The 20,000-nt window shown below is 37.1% G+C and overlaps 1 protein-coding gene across 1 annotated transcript in view; it reads left to right on the plus strand.

The window, feature by feature from the left end:
- The window catches only part of ext1a (exostosin glycosyltransferase 1a), a 119,143-nt gene that overhangs the window by 80,940 nt on the left and 18,203 nt on the right, over positions 1–20,000 (plus strand). Inside the window, exons 2-3 of the mRNA XM_056243905.1 lie at positions 13,542–13,635; positions 17,973–18,080. Of these exons, the coding sequence (XP_056099880.1) occupies positions 13,542–13,635; positions 17,973–18,080 (202 nt within the window). The remainder of the gene's footprint in view (positions 1–13,541; positions 13,636–17,972; positions 18,081–20,000) is intronic.

Below are 20,000 nucleotides of genomic sequence, written 5' to 3' on the forward strand. Positions count from 1 at the left end.
AATTTAAAAAATGCAATAAACATTAATTTAACAGCATTAAATTTAACATAAAACCCTAATGTACATACCTGATTAGAAAAAATAAGAAAAAACAGTTATTTCAACAAAAATACATCAAATGCGAAGTGTCACACAGGGAATTGTGGGAATTGTACAATGACTTGATTTGTTTTTTCACTTCCAAAAACTAAATTTAACGGTATTTTACTGTAAAATTACATTAAATGTACAGTTAGATCTATCACAGTTATTCACCGTATACAGTACAGAAACTTTTTCACTGTAGCATTTCTAGTCTTTCACCGTTAAAATCACAATAATTTTTTACAGTTTCACTTGTAAAGTAAAATATGTTGCAAACAATGTTTCATGTTGATTTTTCTTCTTCGTGTGCTGAAGTGATCCATCTCAGTATGTCACAGATATGTCGTCCACAATGCAAATCACCTTGTTTGTCCTATAGTTTCAGCTTTTTTTCTCTTTAAATGTGTCCAGTTAAACCTGCACTTGCGCTGGTTGCACATTAACAGCATGTTGAGCAAAAGAACATGATGGTTTATTCGGACGGGAGCAGCATCTAGGGGTCGAGCAGATGCTCAGGGTCAACCTGTCCCGTCCAGACACAAACAAACAAAACACACACACCTATTTCAGGAAGCGACACCCAGACGTGTGCATGCGCGCAGACACACGCTCCTGATAGCGATAGCTGGTTAACCGGCGCCAGTGTCGAGAGCTAGCGAGATCATTAGCGTCTCAGTGACTCGCGACCCGCCGCCGCCAGGGTCACCCCTGACCCTTTCCGCTTTTAATAAGGACGGGGAATCTCAAAGACAGGACTGTGCTGTGCTTCTCACGGAGAAAGGAAAAGCAGGAGCGTTGTTTCATGAAGGGCTGCACGGGGTCATTATTTCTGTTACAATAATTCAGATTATCACTGAAGTATTGGGTTAGTTGGGATATAAACACTGATGTCTATGGTAGCGATTAAAAAAGTAAAGTAAATCACTTTTTGAAAGTAACTTGATGCTTAAAATATTGTACCTGTTACATCGTTACACCAGTAGGTGGCGACAAGTGACTGTTAAAAATGTATTTGTTATTGAATCATTCGAATGATTTGTTCAAAAACAATGATTCATCCAGTAATGAAACAAGTGAAGTTATGTGTGAGTCATTGAATCATTCATTCAATAGATTTTTTCAAAAATGCTGATTCATCCCGCAATGAAACAAGTGAAGTTGTTATGTGTGAGTCATTGAATCATTCACTCAAACTGAATTTAAAAAAAAATTAAAATAATTTAAATTACTGCATTTAACATCGTCAGAACCTTTAGTAAATTACATGTTATTTTGTTTAGTTCTCTGTTCAGAATTGTGGGAGAATCATGATATCTATTTTAAACAAAGAAATTGTGATAAAAATAAAAATATTTTTGATGTTTTTTTATGGATTTTAAAGCATGTTTTACAAGAAAACACTATTTCGATCTTTTTACAAAATATCATATTCAATTCAATGTGTTACTTGCCATTTCTTTGTAATTGTTTGTGAAATTCACTAGCAATTTCTGAATGAAAATGATTTCCTTTTTGGAAAATGTTGAAAAATCTGGGGGGGGGGGGGGGGGGGGGTTTCAAGGCCATATTTTCACTGTTTTGACAATTCAATAGGATTATAAACTAATAATAATAATGATTTTATTGTGATTATTATTAAATAAAAATATTAAACAAAAAAAAATATATATTGTAATACAAATTAAAAAAGAGAGTAATAAAATGTATTTTACAGTAAAATTACAATAATAATAATTGAATCTAAATTTCTTTATTTTCAAATGGTAAACTATCGAGCTTTTATTTTGCCGGGTTGCCGGAAAATATAAATATGCACAGCACTGAAAACTTTTCACAATATTCTAATTTTGAATTTGGGGTTTTCATAAGCTGTTAGCCATAATCATCAAAATTATAACAAATAAAGGCTTGAAATATCTCACTTTGCATGTAATGATATTAGTTTCACCTTTTAAGTTGAATTACTGAAATAAATGAACTTTTGCACCATATTCGAATATATTTCGAGTTTCACCTGTATATGTATTTATGCACTAACCCATATCGCGATATTGATTTTATTTTGATATATCATGCAGCATTTAGTAGCATGTATAAAAAAAAAAATGAAAATGGCACTTTTTAAAGACTTTAAAGTTTTAAACTTGTTGACCCTGGGAGGGAGTTTAGCACCGCTGAGTCCTCCTAATAAAGACACCTGGATTGTTGATTTGGAGAGTACAAGGGTTTTTCTGATGATGGCAGCTTGGAGAATAAATCCCATGTTTCCTAAAAGACCCAAGTGTGAATTCCTGGCGTAATTACAGGACAGCGCAGGATGATATTAACTCTAGTCGTTATGATTAATGACACAGTCTGCAGTGGATAATTAATCCGCTGTATTTGCCCCTTGAGGCCAGACATCTATGTGGACCATCTGCCACGACAGTGTGGATAAACTCTCCAGTAGCCTTTAGCCTTCAGCCTTTAGCCCCAGTCAAGAGCAACTCGAATGAAAGTTACGACTGCACTTTTCCCGAGTCTGGAGAGACCGAAGACCTTGTGACTCTGTCCTAGTTTCTTACCAAACGTGCTTTGTTTAAAAGTTAGTTCATTTGGAAGCTGCTAATTCCATGCGTTGGGTTTATGTAGAACATTTAACCATCCAGATGGGTGTTTTCCTGAGCGCACGGCAGTGATTATGATTTTATAGGCCAATCCAGAAGTCAGCTTCACCCTGCACGCTCCCTCCATAAAAACCCAACAGAAAATAAATCTCAATAAGCTCCAACAAAAGTACAGGTGAAACTCGAAATATTAGAATATCGTGCAAAAGTTCATTTATTTCAGTAATTCAACTTAAAAGGTGAAACTAATATATTATATAGACTCATTACATGCAAAGTGAGATATTTCAAGCCTTTATTTGTTATAATTTTGATGATTATGGCTTACAGCTTATGAAAACCCCAAATTCAAAATTAGAATATTGTAAAAAGGCTTTTTTATAAGCTTATAACAAATAAAGGCTTGAAATATCTCACTTTGCATGTAATGAGTCTATAGTTTCACCTTTTAAGTTGAATTACTGAAATAAATTAACTTTTGCACCATATTCTAATATTTTGAGTTTCACCTGTATATGATTCTTACATGTTTTTGTTCATCAACATGTGGATTTTAAAGCCTAAATACAATCTGCAAAAGTCAAAAGCTAAGGCTATAAACAAAAGCTTCAGATAACTCCTTTCAGACTTTATAAAAAAGATTTTCCCTAAAAGTTTGAGTTTGATAGTTTGCAAGAATGATTTTAAACGGCATGAGGCTGTGAAAGCCTCAACCTCTGTAGTCCCCTTTAGCCGCTATTACTGATTTATTTTATGTTTGTTGCATAATACATGAAAATAAATGTGCTTGGGTTAACCAAAGACCTTATTTCTGGCATTTAACCAAAAAAAACCTTCATAAAACCCTTCTTTTTTTTTTGACGATGGAACCGGAAGTTTTTCCCGGGTTTTGGCCTACAAAAAAAAACAAAAATGTGTTGACCATGTTAAAGTGTGTATTTTTTGCACCACTAGTGTATTGAAATGGAACTGCAAGCTGTTGATGACAAATACTAGATATGCAAAGACAGCGTATCATAGAATGCAACACGCAAAATGGCGGAATAAGCCCCGCCTCCAAAATAAAAGAGCCAATTACACACTGGTAAAGCCATTGCATCACCGTTAGGGAAAATGAAAAAAATTATTTCCAAGTTGCTGGGAACATTGTTTTCAGACATAATATTTTACTTATATTAGGTTTTGCATTTGAGTATATATTTAGACATTATTAAAGACTACTTTGTCAGATTATTTTTTTTTTTTCAACCAGTCATTATGATTGTGTGCTTATTTTTTTCAACCAGTCATTATAGGTTTTTGTGAATTTTGGGTCACAATTGTATATAAGCAATTGAGTACATTTTATTTGCTCTTATTAAATTGTATTATCAGCAATAAAGGACCAGTCCATCCAAAAATGGAAATTTCCATTTTTCAAATTTCCAATAAATAGTGTGATTTTGGGGGCGGGACTCTCTGTTTGAAACTGGTCATTAGTGTTGCAATACCATTTGGCACCACTAGTTGACACACTTCAACTTTAAAGCACTTCAAAACGTGCATGTTGTTTGACATCCACATGCAATATAATTAAGTTCATTATTGCATACCTTTAAATAGGTTCCTTGCACGAGCACGACTGCAGAAGCTCTTCTGGAAATGCCATTAAATGCACTTCTGCAAACCAGTTGTGCTCTTGTTTTCTTGATTGCGCAGCGAATGCAAGCATTGCACATTTGCTGTTCACATGCATTGTTGTTTTTGGAAGTCAAATGGCATCTTTTGTGGAACAAGCTAAAAGAGAAATCATACAGTTGGCAGTGACTGTATGCACAATGTAATAATGCATCGTTTTATTAAATCCTGCCATGTTGTAATAATTTGTTCCCTTGTTTCAGTTCAGTCAAAAAAAGGGAATGAATTCTTAATTTGTGGCCACGATACACATATTTTTGTCCACATGTCATGTTTGGGGCTCTGTACATTACCGTCACTTTTGATCAATTGAATGCATTTTGCTGAATAAAATGATACAGAATGAATGCCATAAACCATGATACTGCACCATAAAACACCATGGTATTACTACTCATATTACTACTATTACTACATGCTCAAAAATGTGGTACCTAGTGCTTAATAACTTGGCTTGAATGATATGCTTTCATTTTTAATACTTTTTCATGTATTTTTAAAGATTATTTTGGTTATAAAAGAGCAGCTCACAGAACAATATTGTATTGGGGGATTTAACAGATACAAATAATATTCCAAATACACTGTTTTGCTATTTGTAAACCATGAGATTTGTACATTAAGCCACACATGAGGAGACGAGTCACTTTATTATATTATGTGGATAGACTTTAATATAGCATCATAAATCTGTAGCCGTGAATTTACCGTAGACTCACTCGAGCCGACTGCTTTCATCTGGAGGAGCTTCAGTGTCTTCAGTTCTTCTGTGGATGTGGAGGATGTTGAGACACAGTTGTGACGCGTTCATGAAGTTGTGTGTGTCGGGACGGGACGTTAAGTACGGGTTTAATCTTGTTCTGATTACACAGTCATTACAAGCGGAGTTGGCAGCGTTGGTGAAACCAGCAACTCTCATTTCCACTAATCTGATTTAAGGCACAAATGCCAGCCATGCCAACCGGCTGCTATGGCAACAGTGCCACCCATGCCAACCGGCTGCTATGGCAACAGTGCCAAATGTAAACAGTTTGCCTGCCTTCGTTTCTAGTTCCCTGTTTTTTCTGATGCCTTTTGCACGCTTTGTCAACTTGATAGAGGAGGTTTGCACGTCCGACGACAGTTTAAAGACACGTACCTTCAACATCAACATCACGCTTTCTTTCGCTCAGTCGCTGATCGTTTCCTCGCACACTCGGAAAAATAAAGGCTCCAAAAGGGGTTTTCTTTGCAGTGATGCCGTAGAAGCAGGGGCGGCCTTACCTAATGTTTCACCCGTTTCAATTAAAACAGGCCCCGCACCCCAACAGACCAGCAAAATCCCATTCATTTTCTCCGTAGGATATTGATTTTCAGCCATAATGTCTAAACCATCCGAGGTCGATTGACCACGAGCTACGAGGTTGTGAAACGAAAGTTTCTGCTCCTGTAAAAGCCACACGCTACGAAATCAACCTTGTTATTTGCGATCTTCTGGAGAAATACTACACTACCCACAATTCTAAGCAAAGCACTGACGTCTCTGATTGGTCGAACTCGCGGTTACCATGGCGACGTTTACCACCCCCGCGAACGGCTTGGATCTGAAGTGTAATATCGGTAGTTTATGTATTTATACCTTTGCCTTTTTGCCGTTAGGGATTTTATTTTGAGCAGGAAAATAATTTTAAGAGGAAATTAAACGTACATATGTAAGTGCTGCTGAAAAACGAAAGATATCGGACAACAAAAGAAAAGCTTCAAGCTACCAAAAGTGAAGTTGCCCTGCGTGAAAGGGCGAGGCTTATTCCAACGTAAAACGCTGTATAATTGCATATAGTTTTAATCGAAATAAGGTTGGATTATTTCTATGTTGAGCTGCCTGTTCATGAAGCTGAAAGTGCACGTAATAAAATAATATACCATTGATGCAAACCAACAGGAATCCTTGCTTTTTCTTCTCTATTATGTTTATGTTTTATGTGTGTAGGCCCCATGTTAGTTATTGAAACGGGCCCCGGATGCTTAAGGCCGCCGCTGTGTAGAAGAACCAGTTTTGGTTCCCAAGAGAACCTTTCAGCGATCAGTTCTTTAAAAATATATATTTTTCTTAGTGTGAAGAACATTTTAAAGAACCTTTTGTGGAATGGAAAGAGTATAGGACGTGCTGCACGAGATTTAAAAAAAATTTATAAAATCAAGATTGTGATATGGCTATAAGTGCGAATCTCGCAAACGGCGATTTATTGGAATAAATGTTGAAGGTCTTGTTAATGATTTTCATAAACACATTAATCAAAACTGCCTAATGTTACTGAATGAAATGTCGATTGAGGACAAGCTACAGCTCAGCTTTTTGTACAAAATGTTGTTTTTTTATGAAACTTTTATAACTTTTATAAAAATGAATGCATGAAGCAAGAATAAAACTGGGGTTACACTTTATTTTAAGGTGTCATTGTTACAGTGTGATCATTTATTTAAGTACTGAGTAATATTAAGCATCTACATGTATGGATTAGGATTTGGTTTATGTAATTATGAATAATATTTTTGGTAACACTTTATTTTACAGTGTCCTTGTTACATATGTTACATGTACTTACCGTAGTAATAACAGTAAATTATGCATAATTACATGCAGCTAACCCTCAACCAAATCCTAATCCTGTAGTAAGTACATGTTGTTAATTATTATTACTCAGTACTTAAATGTATAATAAAGTGTAACCCAGTTTTTACTATGGTAAGTGCATGTAATATGTAATAACAAGGACACTGTAAAATAAAGTGTTACCAAAACAGGTTATTGTATTTAAAAAGCAGAGGCTCTGTTCTTTTTTTGTTTTTATATATTGTATGTTCAGATATGCACACAGCAAAATATTCTGGACGGCATGACATTTTTGAGAAATAAAAAATAAATGCTGGTGCTCGCTGGCAACTTTTTTTTTTTAAAAACGCTGGTGGGGAAAGAGTTAAGAGAGTTATGTTAAAAATATTAGTCTGCACACAATGAAAGCGCCCATGACCTGATAGGATAAGCCCTGTGCTTCTGATGAATTATGAAGTCTTTTGAGTGCATTATACCCTGCCCTAGATCAGGTTGCCTACTGATCCAACGGGTCATCCGAGGTCATTCCCACATGACCGACTCTCGTCCGCTAGCTTTAGCGTAGTGCTGGGCGTATACCGGTTCATACTCAATACCAGTGTTTATTTCTGTTATGATAGGAATTTTTAATATACCGCAATACCAGTGTATGTCGCTTAATGTGTAGTCCCAGTCAGTCTCTTTTAACATCATATGACTTCACTTAATTAATAATCAGTAAGAATATTCAATATACTGACATGGCACTTGCATACTGCCACTTTTTTCTTACTAGCAACCTGTTGCACATTCTTCTCTTGTACATTTCAACAACAACAACACAAATCTTTTTTTTTCATATCTATGTTTATTCGTAATTTCTTCTTGTGTTTGTATTTTAATAATAATTGCACTGTCAATGGAGCGGACCTGTTTTTACATTTCAGTGCTGGTTATATATTCTCTATATACAGGTGAAACTTTGAATATGGTGCAAAAGTTCATTTATATCAGTAATTCAACTTAAAAGGTGAAACTAATATATTATATAGACTCATTACATGCAAAGTGAGATATTTCAAGCCTTTATTTGTTATAATTTTGATGATTATGGCGTACAACTATAAAAACCTTTTCACAATATTCTAATTTTGAATTTGAGGTTTTCATATCTGTAAGCCCTAATCATCAAAATTATAACAAATAAAGGCTTGAAATATCTCACTTTGCATGTAATGAGTCTATATAATATATTAGTTTCACCTTTTAAGTTGAATTACTGAAATAAATGAACTTTTGCACATTTTTCGAGTTTCACCTGTATAAGTGTGTACATGACAAATAAAAATAAAATCTTAAGCAACGTTGGGATCGTGGCGGATCTCTTTGTAAACAGCATCATTTTGTGGGGCCTTACAAACCTGTATTAATAGTGTGAAATGTTTCTATATTCACTCATGACATGAGAGTAGGGCAGTATCTCCTCTCTCAATCAGTAGAAAATGTGGTTAACACCCAATCATGCTTGAAAAAGTAAAAAATAAAAACGCCATATACGGTATGATTTTAAGCTTCTGTCTGGCGGTCCGCGGATCTGTTCATTCACCCGCGCTGAAGAGCAGAGGTGAAGCCACAGCGCATTATAATGCACAGCATCGCTGATAACTCACTGGAGAAAAGACGGAGAAGCACTGGAGAACGTGGGAGTGCCGGGGAGAATGTGTAAGAGAGAAGAAGGGAGGGGAAGACGGGCCAAAAAGGAGGAATGTCGCGTTAGGAATTCCAAACAGCTCCTTAATCCGAGTGCCGACGAAAACGCATTTGCTGAAGCTTTTATCTCACCGTAGCGCAAGACCAACGGACAAAGCAGAGGTCGAGAGGTCAAGAGCGTGAACGGGGACTTCTGAGAGCTGTCTGTGAACTCGGCATATATGAAGATAAACGCCCTTTTAAACGCCATGTTGTCTCAAGCTAACAAACATTTTTTATTTTATTAAAGCAGAACATGATACAAAACACAGTTAGACGAGACCATCAATACAAAACAGACAGTAGGATGTACGTGTAATTATGTGAAGTGTGTGTAAAATTGTGTCGTGCGTATATCTCTTATAATATGAATATATAATAACTATAATATGAAGTGTTCACAGACAGTCAGGAGAGAGATCTACAGGTGAAACTCGAAAACTTTGAATATCGTGCAAAAGTTATGATTTTGATGATTATGTCGTACAGCTTATGAAAACCCCAAATTCAAAATCTCAGAAATTTAGAATACTGCATGAAATCAATTAAAAAAAGGATTTTAAATACGGAAATGTCGGCCCTCTGAAAAATATAATCATGCATATATATATTTACTAAATATATTAGTTTCACCTATTAATTAGAATTACTGAAATACATGAACTTAATATTCTACGTTTTTGAGTTTCACCTGTATATTAAGAAACTTTTAATAGAGATATATACACATAATACAATTTTACACACACTTCACATAATTACACGTACATCCTACTGTCTGTTTGATGTGTTTTTTATTGATGGTATCGTCTAACTGTGTTTTGTTTTATTAATTTATAATCTTAATATAGCTCTCTCCCGACTGTCTGTGAACACTTCATATTATAAAGCTAAATGTCTGCAACCCTTTTTAATGTCTTGTTGTCTCAAGCTAAGTTTTATAAATCCAACTGGTTTATGACAAATGCATCTATTAGCTACAAACATCTTGGTTGCAGTAAAAATGCTAATTTGTTTAAAAACTTTAGCTACTAATGTACTGTTGTGTACAGCTTACTGTTATTAAAGGAACACTCCGACTTTTTGGGACTTTAGCCTATTCACCTTATCCCCCAGAGTTAGATAAGTCCATACATACCTTTTTCATCTCCGTGCGTGCTATAAGTCTGTTTGACGCACCCACCGCTAGCCTAGCTTAGCACAAAGACTGGATGTAAATGGTTGCAGCTAGCATACTAATCCAAATAAGTGACAAAATAACGCAAACATTTTCCTATTTACATGTTGTGATTTGTATAGTCACAGAGTGTACAAAAAACAAAGTCACATGAGACACAGACATCTTTTAACCGTATAAATACTGGGAACTATATTCTCTGAAGGCGAAGCACTGCTACTTGGGCGGAGTGATAACCGCAGCACCTGAGACGTGCTCTCTGCTCCTCACCACGGCGCGTCTCAGGTGCTGCGGTTATCACTCCGCCCAAGTAGCAGTGCTTCGCCCTCTGAGAATGTAGTTCCCAGTATTTATACGGTTAAAATATGTCTGTGTCTCATGTGACTTTGTTTTTTGCTGCTCTGGTCTCGGGTCGGACCTCGGGTTTTCGGATTCAAGTGGACCCGTGAAGACCTCTAGTTCAGATGATGTATTTCAAGACATTTGTCAGATTGTTGTCCTTAAAACGCTCTTGTGGACTAATTTCTTACGCATCTCATCCCAGGCCTCCGTTGCTAATTCCAAAACGTCATTTTAGAGCTTGTAAAGGAGGATTGAGACATTGATAGCAGATTAATGCAGTTATTAGAGAGAGAGAGAGAGAGAGAGAGAGATTTAGCGTGTGTGAATTACCTGAGTCTGTGTGTCTCTCAGTGTTCGGCAGTGTCTCTAATAATGAAACTGTAAGTTTATCTGCTTCAAAAACAGCGCTGTTATTTCCACGCTAGTGAGAAATGTCTTGTAGCTTTTATGTTGCTAAACTATATTACTGATAAAATCATCAGAGGAGCGCTGACAACACGTTTCTGTGGGAGTGTGTGTCTGGAGAGGTTAAAGTGGGCCGGAACGGTCCAGAACTGCGTCTGGCACCTCAGATAAATTAATAAATAAATAGATTCATTAATCTCAACGAATCTCACTGGTCCCGAGCTGGGCCGACCGACCTCCCCGCTGAACGCGAGCGATTACAAATGTGTGAAATGCACTCACGGTGGTTGAGCGCGCTAAAGTTAGTTTTAGGTTCGGACATTTGTTGTCCCTTGCCACTGTTCTATAGGCTCTTACAAAGATATCAATAGCAGGATTAGTTTTAACATTATGTAACCATTGTATATCGACATTAAATATTCGTTCAAAATCACCTATGTACATTAATGCTGCATATTTATACCTGAGAATGCCTTGACGTGTCTCCACAACGCATGATGCCTAAGGGGCGTTAAACGTAGCCTATAATTTGTATTATTTAAAATTACTTTTCAAATTCCAAAGCTTGTAGAAGGTGGCAGTACTGACCTGGTAGCCTTGAGTAAATTAACTTATCTAAGAAAATGATTCATAAAACTTATAAATGAGGCTATGTTTACTTTCTACAAAAGTCTTAAATTGCGCATATGTAGGTCAGAGAAATCAAAATTTTCCTCACATTTAAATGCACATGTCTGTGGGCTGGTGTGGCCAGGGCTCAATTTTTGTCCAGGTGTTTAGCAATTTTAACATAGTATCGTCATCATATCAGTGTAGATGGACCAAAATAAAACCATTACAATATCAAGTAAATAAGTATTGTGATAGTTGATGCCACAGTGATACTCTCTTGTCCCAAAAAGTATTGCTATACCACGATACTCAATATGTTGTCCCACGGTGAGGCTTTTTTTCCTGTTGCACCTACACAAAATTTGAGGGTTCCCCCACCTGCCAAATCCCACTTTAACCAATGTGTGTGTGTGTGTGTGTGTGTGTGTGTGTGTGTGTGTGTGTGTGTGTGTGTGTGTGTGTGTGTGTGTGTGTGTGTGTGTGTGTGTGAGAGTGTACTTGTACAACTATCTTTGTGAGGACCAGTTTGAGTTTTAGACCATTGGAGTGAGGACAAAGAGAGTAAAGTGAGGACATTTTGGCCGGTCCTCACTTTCTGAGACCCCTTTAAAGGCCTGTTTGAGGGTCAAGACTTGGTTTTAGGGATAAGGTTATAATTAGGTTAAGGGTAGGTTTAGGGTAAGGGTTCGGGTTAAGCACTTAGTTGTGATGATGACTAAGGTTAGGGTAAGCGGCTAGAGATTGCATTGTGTCAATGAATGTCCTCATAAAGATAGATGTACAAGAGTGTGTGAGTGTGTGTCTGTACTGTATGTGAGTGTGTTTGAGCGCGGGAGAAAGAGACTATGTGCTTTCTACACATAATAAAACATAATTTTGTGGCAAAACATGGTAATAATGTGTTGTTTTTATCCGATATGTATTTGCTTGGTCAGTGTTGTCGTGGGTTTTGGCTCTTTTGCTGTCGTCGGCTGTAAAGACCTTTGAAATAACTCATTTGGCGCAGTGATATCGAGCTGTAATGCGGTCAAAACCTGCCTGGACTACTTTAGCCGTGAAGATAATTGCACACCTTCGTCAACCAATCAGATTCAAGCGTTCAACAGCCCCGCAGTATAAGGTCTTTTAAATACTATGTGTAAGATTTCAGTGTAAACATTTATTATTTGCTACTATTTGCTATTTTGCGGTCACATAATACATTACATTATGGTGCCACATTAAATATATAATTTATTTAATAGCCAAATTTTCATTTTATTTAAATTATATTTTATATGATTATTTTACATTATATAAATTACTTTTTATAAAATATAGATTTTTTTAATATATATATATATATATATATATACAATATATTTTTTTTATTTTTTTTAAACTGCAAGATTTTTTGGTGGAAATCGACAGAGAAATTGACACGTCGCACTGAACCCGAGACATTTATTTATAGTCAAAATGAAATCCAAATTGACTGTATTTCCTTTCTTAATTTACCTTCCTGATCTTATCATTCACAGTTCATACATTCACATTGTTTAAATAAAATAAAATAAACTATAGTCTTCATATTGTTATATCACGTGTAATTTTGCATGACATGCTTCATTGCATTGGGAGATGCAGTATTCTGTTCTCTATTGTATTACTAAAACATTTAAATGAATATAACTTGACAGTGTTGCTAGTTGTGGTACTTTGACCTTTAGATCTGTGAGAATATCTAGTCCAAACTCTGACACGGTTTCATTCTGTTATAAAGGAACTGTTCATAAAAAAGCACATTCAGCCAATAAATTCATCAAGGCAACTGCAGATTTCTTATTCACAATACATTGATATATTTTGGTAGCTTTATAGGGCTCTAGTTTCAGGTTTCAGAAGGCACAACAAAGCAAAGATATCTGGGATTTATTTTCAGTTTCAGAAGCTTGTACCTCAACACTTGACACACAAACCTCAATAACGGTGAACAAAAATCCTATAACCGCATAATTTATTCATGCTGCAATGCAATACATGCAGGAAAACTCACAAACCCTTCACATCTCAGCAGTGTTGCTCATCTGTGTTTGACTCATTTCTGTTGGTTTTATGTAGTTTTTCACATTTCTCAGTATTTGGGATTCATAACGGCCCTTAAACTGGAAAATATGTGTGTTTTTTTACAGTGGATGTGTGCTTTCAGGCCATCTGTGTGAGATGTGATGAGCACTAACTGATTTTCCATGTGAATAGGATGTGCACCTCCTGTTTTCTCGTGCCAGGATGTTTTCAGGACGGTTCTTAATATACTCTTCCTCCTTTTCCTCGTCAGGTACGACTATAAAGAAATGCTGCATAACTCCACGTTTTGTCTCGTGCCGAGAGGACGCCGCCTGGGCTCTTTCCGGTTCCTGGAGGCTCTGCAGGTATACTCACTGTTTTTTTTTTTTTTAATGGAATATTGCAGTTTTTATTATAAAAATGACAGTTTCTTCCTATTGAGATACTAGTTTAACCCTTTAAGTGTCACCCCCCCTTTTTTGAGTAGACATGAAAATGCACATTCCGAACTTAAATGGTTGTAATTCAAGAATGCGTTGGAATATAGAGACATAAGATTGGTCTTGTTTTAAAGAAGACATTTGGCAGTTTTTTGTATAAGTGAAATACATTAAGAAAGTAAAAAAAAAAAAAAAAAAAGGTTTATGAAAATGTACAATGTAAAAAAATTAATTATTCATATTTTATATAAAATATATTTTTTCAAAACCTGGGCGACTCTAAAACTGCACAAAAAAAATCAAAGCCAAAAATCCGAACAAGTGTTTCAAATTTTAGGTTGATATCTCAGTAAATGAGCTTTCAGTGAGAGTGTGTTTGGGCGCAGTACCGAACGCTTCCACTAGGGCACAACCAGACTCCATTACTGCCCATTATATAAGGGGCCGCCATTTCCATATGTGTTTTGAGTGATATGAACCAATATTTCCACACTTTTCATACGAATTATCAAGTAGACATCCTATTTAGAAGTTTGGCAGATTTTGATATGAATTCAACCTCTAAGAAACACATAAAAATAACATGCATGTGCGTTATAGCTCGCTGCCACCTCACAAATGGTGAATCTATAATTGTTTTCTTTATATTTATAACATTTTCAGACCTTTTTTTCTAAAATAATTGAATGGATGCTATCTTTTGAACTCTTGGCATGAAAACAAACTGAGGTTTCTACCCTTCTTTCATGATTTTTCATGATCATTGCTATTTCAAAATAAAGGTCTGAACACGCCTTAGGAGTATGAAAATATTCTTGTTGCAAATTGATAAATTACGGCTCCTCTGTAATTTATTTTGAACATCAGTCACCAAATATGGAAACTAGAGATTGTAAGCTTTCAAATGATATATAGCTTGTCAAGATTAGTTTAGGTTTAGTATAGGATATTACTGTTTTAAAAATGTAAAGGGCCAGTGACACTTCAGGGGTTAAGGCTTCGTCTACATCCATCCGGATACATTTGAAAACGGCGTTTTTGTTTATATACGCTCTCCGTCCACTAGTGTTTCGTGTGGAGGAGAAACTTTTGAAAAATGCCTAAAAACGCTAAAATCACCTTTACTGCGCATGCGTAAACCCTCACCAAAGCTCACTGAGATACAGACGGACAAATACATAAATAATAAAGTTATCGCGCAATTCTTCTGGCAGGATCATTTTATTTAGCAAAATATCCGAAAGAGTCCGAAATTCGCGTCAGAAATTTTCGCACGTAAAAAAATAAATACAACCTCACGTTATGTCAATCACGCCTGCACACCACACTTACACTTACACTGCCTCCGAAACTTTCGTCCGTCATAAAAAAATCGGATCGGGTTCGATTTTCTGCGTTTTTCAGCAAGCAGTTTGAATGACGTTTTGACAAATCAGAGCCACCGAATCACGAATACGAAAAAACGCATACGAAAATTTCGGACTCAGTGTGCAAGCGCCTTTAGGGCCTGTTTACACTCAACTAAAAACCGTTCGCCGTTCGTTTACACGACAATGGCGTTTCGGGTGCATTAAAACGCAAACTTTTGAAAACGGGGTTCAAAGTGCACGTTTTGGAAAACGGTGTCCGCGTAAACAACAAAAACACAATCTCTGAAGACGATGACGTCATGCACATGCGTATACGTGTTCAGTCTATAGTGTTTCATCGCCATCTAGTGGCCTGGCAGCAGAATACAGCGTTTTTAGTAGTTTTCACGGATCAGTGTGAATGGGGATCGTTTCGACAGTGGTGTCGTGTGTACGCGGAAAACTCCTCCGTTTCAAGCATATCGTTGTCGTGTAAACGTACCCTCAGGCCCCATCCACACACTACTACGTTTTAGTTTAGAAAAATTGGGACCTTTTGCTACGTTTGCACCTCCCGTCCAGACTAAAACGGCAAAAACGAAGAACTAAAACGGAGAAGTTTAGAAACGCTGCCGACCCCGTTTTGCGTTTTGAATCTCTGGAGGGCGTTTAGTGAAGACGGGTCAAAACGGAGGACTTTAGAAACGATGACGTAGTAGAGGCTCACGTTCGGCTCTCTGATTGGGTGTCATCAGTCATGGCGTATCCTTCCCTGATTCGTCAGCCACCCATCACATGACCCGTCCCCGGAAGAAAACATACAACAACAGCCTGGACTACCAGTTACGTTAGTGACTACAACATGGATAACGAATTACAAGCGTTACTGACTGTCTTTGCTAGCAGATGTTGTGCAAGTAAATTCTCCATTTTACATCGCTATAACTGCCGACATGCGCCAGAGGCAAGCTATTATTCGAGCGATCTGTGACAATTCCCGTGTGTAGCGGCGATATCGACCGTACATGGAGCGTCGCTCTGTGCAGAGATAACTTTCTTCTTCGTCAAATCTGGGGAATAGTCGATCTGTGTCCTGTTTACACCGGCGCGCGCATGCCCAGTGTTGGTGAATGGTCACGTGATCCGCGTTTTCAGTCGGTTTAATGTGGACGGAGATCAATTCTAATACACAGCTAAAACGCTGGTGTGGACGGAGATCGTATTCGTTTTAATTCTTCGTTTCTAAACTAAAACGCAGTAGTGTGGATGGGGCCTCAGTGTGGACCGAAGGCCAAAACGAGAGAGAGAAAAAAATACACCTTTAGCCGTAACCTGCACTATTGTGAAGCTCATGCCTGTGTAATAGCTATTGTGTGGCTGTGCTCTTTCAGGTTGTCTGGCGTTGTGCAGATATGAGGCTTAACAGGCCATTATATATTGTGTTTTGAATTGTGTGGGAGTTTAGGGTTGCCTGGCGGAGGGTTTTGATGCACGTGTGTGTGTGTGTGTGTGTGTGTCGGAGCTCACGCCGGCTTTAGCTCTCAGGCCGGTATTGGTCTGTATGTATTTCAGCAGATTGAAGGGCTGGTTAATGACACTGCAAGGATTAGTCCATAACAGCAGGATGATATTAGAGATGAAGGGAGGTCAGATGAGGAGCAGATTAACGGATTAAGGACAGGACAACAGGCCTGTGCAAAAATACACACGCAGTTATGCTGGGAAACGGTGGATTTTGTCTTATTGTCTGAGAATAAAGTTATGTTGTGGTGCAGCGATGAGATCAGATAATACTCTGAATATAAACCAGAGTACTGAATTATTACCATTTTTATATTCTATGGTACATGTCCAAAAAACATACTATTGGACGTGGTTATTTTAGTATTATTTATATAATTTATATGTAGTTTTGATTAAATGTAGAATTTTTTTTTTATATTTTCATTTTCATTGTAAATGTAGTTTTAGTAATTTTGTTATGTTCTTTTTTTATTTATTTATAATTTATTTATTTAATTTTTGTTTGTTAGTAATCTTAGTTAAACTTATTTCCGTATATATATATATATATATATATATATATATACTGTATATATATATATATATATATATATATATATATATATATACTAAAATTACTAACTGAAATAAAAATAAAAACATTTATTTATATATATATATATATATATATATATATATATATATATATATATATATAATGCATATAATCTAAAAAATACAATATTATATATAAATAACATTTTATATAATAACAATTATATACAAAATATATAGATATTTCCCCTGTTGCACAGTAACAATAAATGTTATTATAAACATAAATGTTATATATATATATATGTGTATTACCGTATGTATTTCTTATATAATATTTATAAAAAATATTTTATACTACAAACATATATGTTATAAATTGAATATATATATGTATATATAGCCTACAATTTATTTATAAATATATATAACATGTATTTTTATATTTCGACAATTCGACTGTCTCGCAGCCTTCGTGTAGCAGTATCTGTATCCTTGATGATTATCTCACGTCCTCTCTGATTGTTGTGACCCGAGAGGCTTCGGTTCAGACAGGCAGAGTCACGCTGTGTTTCGCTCCGTCGCTGCCAGATTTCTCCAAGCTCAGAAACACGACGGATCTGATAAACACACGCGATTCTTCAGGCAGAGCTTCTCTGGGTTTCAGACTTTCCACTCGAAGAAGCTAATAAAAGTTTCATGACGCTTGCTTTATTTTACTTCAGCCTGTTTTAACTCTCTCTCTCTCTCTCTCTCTCTCTCTCTCTCTCTCTCTCTCTCTCTCTCTCTCTCTCTCTCTCTCTCTCTCTCTCTCTCTCTCTCTCTGTGTGTGTGTGTGTGTGTGTGTGTGTGTAGGCCGCTTGTGTACCCGTCATGCTCAGTAACGGCTGGGAGCTTCCCTTCTCAGAGATCATCGACTGGCGTACGGCTGCCGTCATTGGGGACGAGAGACTTCTTCTACAGGTACGACTTTCATCATAATATATCAGGGCTAGAAAGCGTTCTGTCCAAGCGGCAACCTTCCGGTCTCTCTCTCGAGTCCAACACTGAAGTGACTTTAACTGCAATTCATCGACTGGCCACTAGAGACAGCCTGCAAACGAGAGTCAATCCCATTAAAATGCCCAACACGAGCAGATCCGTTTGCGCTCTGGAGACACGTTCAGTTTTTCCATTATCAAATGCCTTTATGTGAATAGCGAATCCGCCGGCGCGAGCGCAGCTGGCCTTTAAAGGGAATGAGAGAAGAGACTCTGATTGGTTTATTGCACGTTACGCCCAAAACACACCCGTTACTCATTAAAGGTGCCCTAGAATGTTTTTATTTTATTTATTTTATAATGTTTCCTGGGTTACCCTTATAATGTTAGTATGTTTTTTAGATAAAAAATAATCATAATTTAGAAATAAATGGCATTTTTCCTAGCCTGCTTTTAGCCTCTGATTTGAACACTCTGTTTGAAGGGGCGTGTCTGCTGTGGGATTCAGTGTAACCGCGGCCACTGCTGTGATTGGCTGTGGGATTCAGTGTAACCGCGGCCACTGCTGTGATTGGCTGTGGGATTCAGTGTAACTGCGGCCACTGCTGTGATTGGCTGTGGGATTCAGTGTAACCGCGGCCACTGCTGTGATTGGCTGTGGGATTCAGTGTAACCGCGGCCACTGCTGTGATTGGCTGTGGGATTCAGTGTAACCGCGGCCACTGCTGTGATTGGCTGACATGCTTGCATATGAAATAGCTACGCATTACATGTGAAACTCTCTCCCGAATACTTTTACTACTGCTATTATACGTTTTTACTATAACAGCTATCGAGATTAACGAATCGTGAGATGTTTTTAAAGTATTTAGATCTATTCCCATCACATAAAATGTTGCCGTGATGAGCATTGAGCAGAGGACAGTGTGTTGATCGCGAGAATGAAGATCTAATCATTGCAAAGCAGTTTCTGCACTCTCTCTGCTTTCCCCAATGCAAACACGATGATGTAAATACAGTAAGAGCTTCGTTGTGCAGTAACGTGCGTCATTGATTTCATAACGAGTTCGGCAAGTGTCCAGATAAACTCGCGCTGTGTGGAAAGATTGTTCTTTGATCGCTTTCTGTATATAATTTGTTCACAATTTAAATACGATTATTTTCATCCTACTAAAAGAAACGATGTGAAGCTGATATTTTAGTCACTGGCTTGACTTACTGATGCATAAACAGTATTGAACGATTTTGAGAGAAAGATTACCTGTCTGAACTTGAACAATTACACATCAGAAAGTGTTGCTTGGTAGCTCGATCCGAGGCCAGCTCTGTATTGGCCCAAGTTGAGGAAACACTCGGTGAAATGTTTGGAAATTTCCAGAGAAAATAAAATTAACCCATTGTTTCTTCAGAGGCTCAGATGAAGGAACGAAAAAATACTTTTGTGTTCATGTGTACATCCACACTGAGCAACTGCCATGCTTCGGCTGCGCAGTTCCGCCTGGCATTGAGGGCTGGCATTATGCAAATATTTGGAGGCGTACATATTAATGATCCCGACTATTGCGTCACAGTCGGTATTGTGTGGAGAACCGACCGTTTTTCAGGGGTGTTTTTCATAAACGTGAATTAAATGAGAACGCGAAAACAGTCCAGTTTGAGATTCACTCTATGTCATGTCCATGCACTGAACTCTTGTTATTTGACTATACCAAGGTAAATTCAATTTTGAATTATAGGTCACCTTTAAGAGAATAGAGACAAAACACACCGTTACTCATTAAGAGAATAGAGACGACACTTTTAGACCGTGCACCGGGAGCGCCGACCATTTCTCCCGCCGTTAAACTAGCAAAAGTGGATTCGGACGCTCTAAGTGCACTTGTGCCGTGAGCTTTAGACCATG

The sequence above is a fragment of the Rhinichthys klamathensis genome, unplaced genomic scaffold (assembly GCF_029890125.1).
Source record: "Rhinichthys klamathensis goyatoka isolate OS25496 unplaced genomic scaffold, OSU_Roscu_1.1 h1tg000866l_1, whole genome shotgun sequence".
In the NCBI taxonomy this organism is placed as follows: domain Eukaryota; kingdom Metazoa; phylum Chordata; class Actinopteri; order Cypriniformes; family Leuciscidae; genus Rhinichthys; species Rhinichthys klamathensis.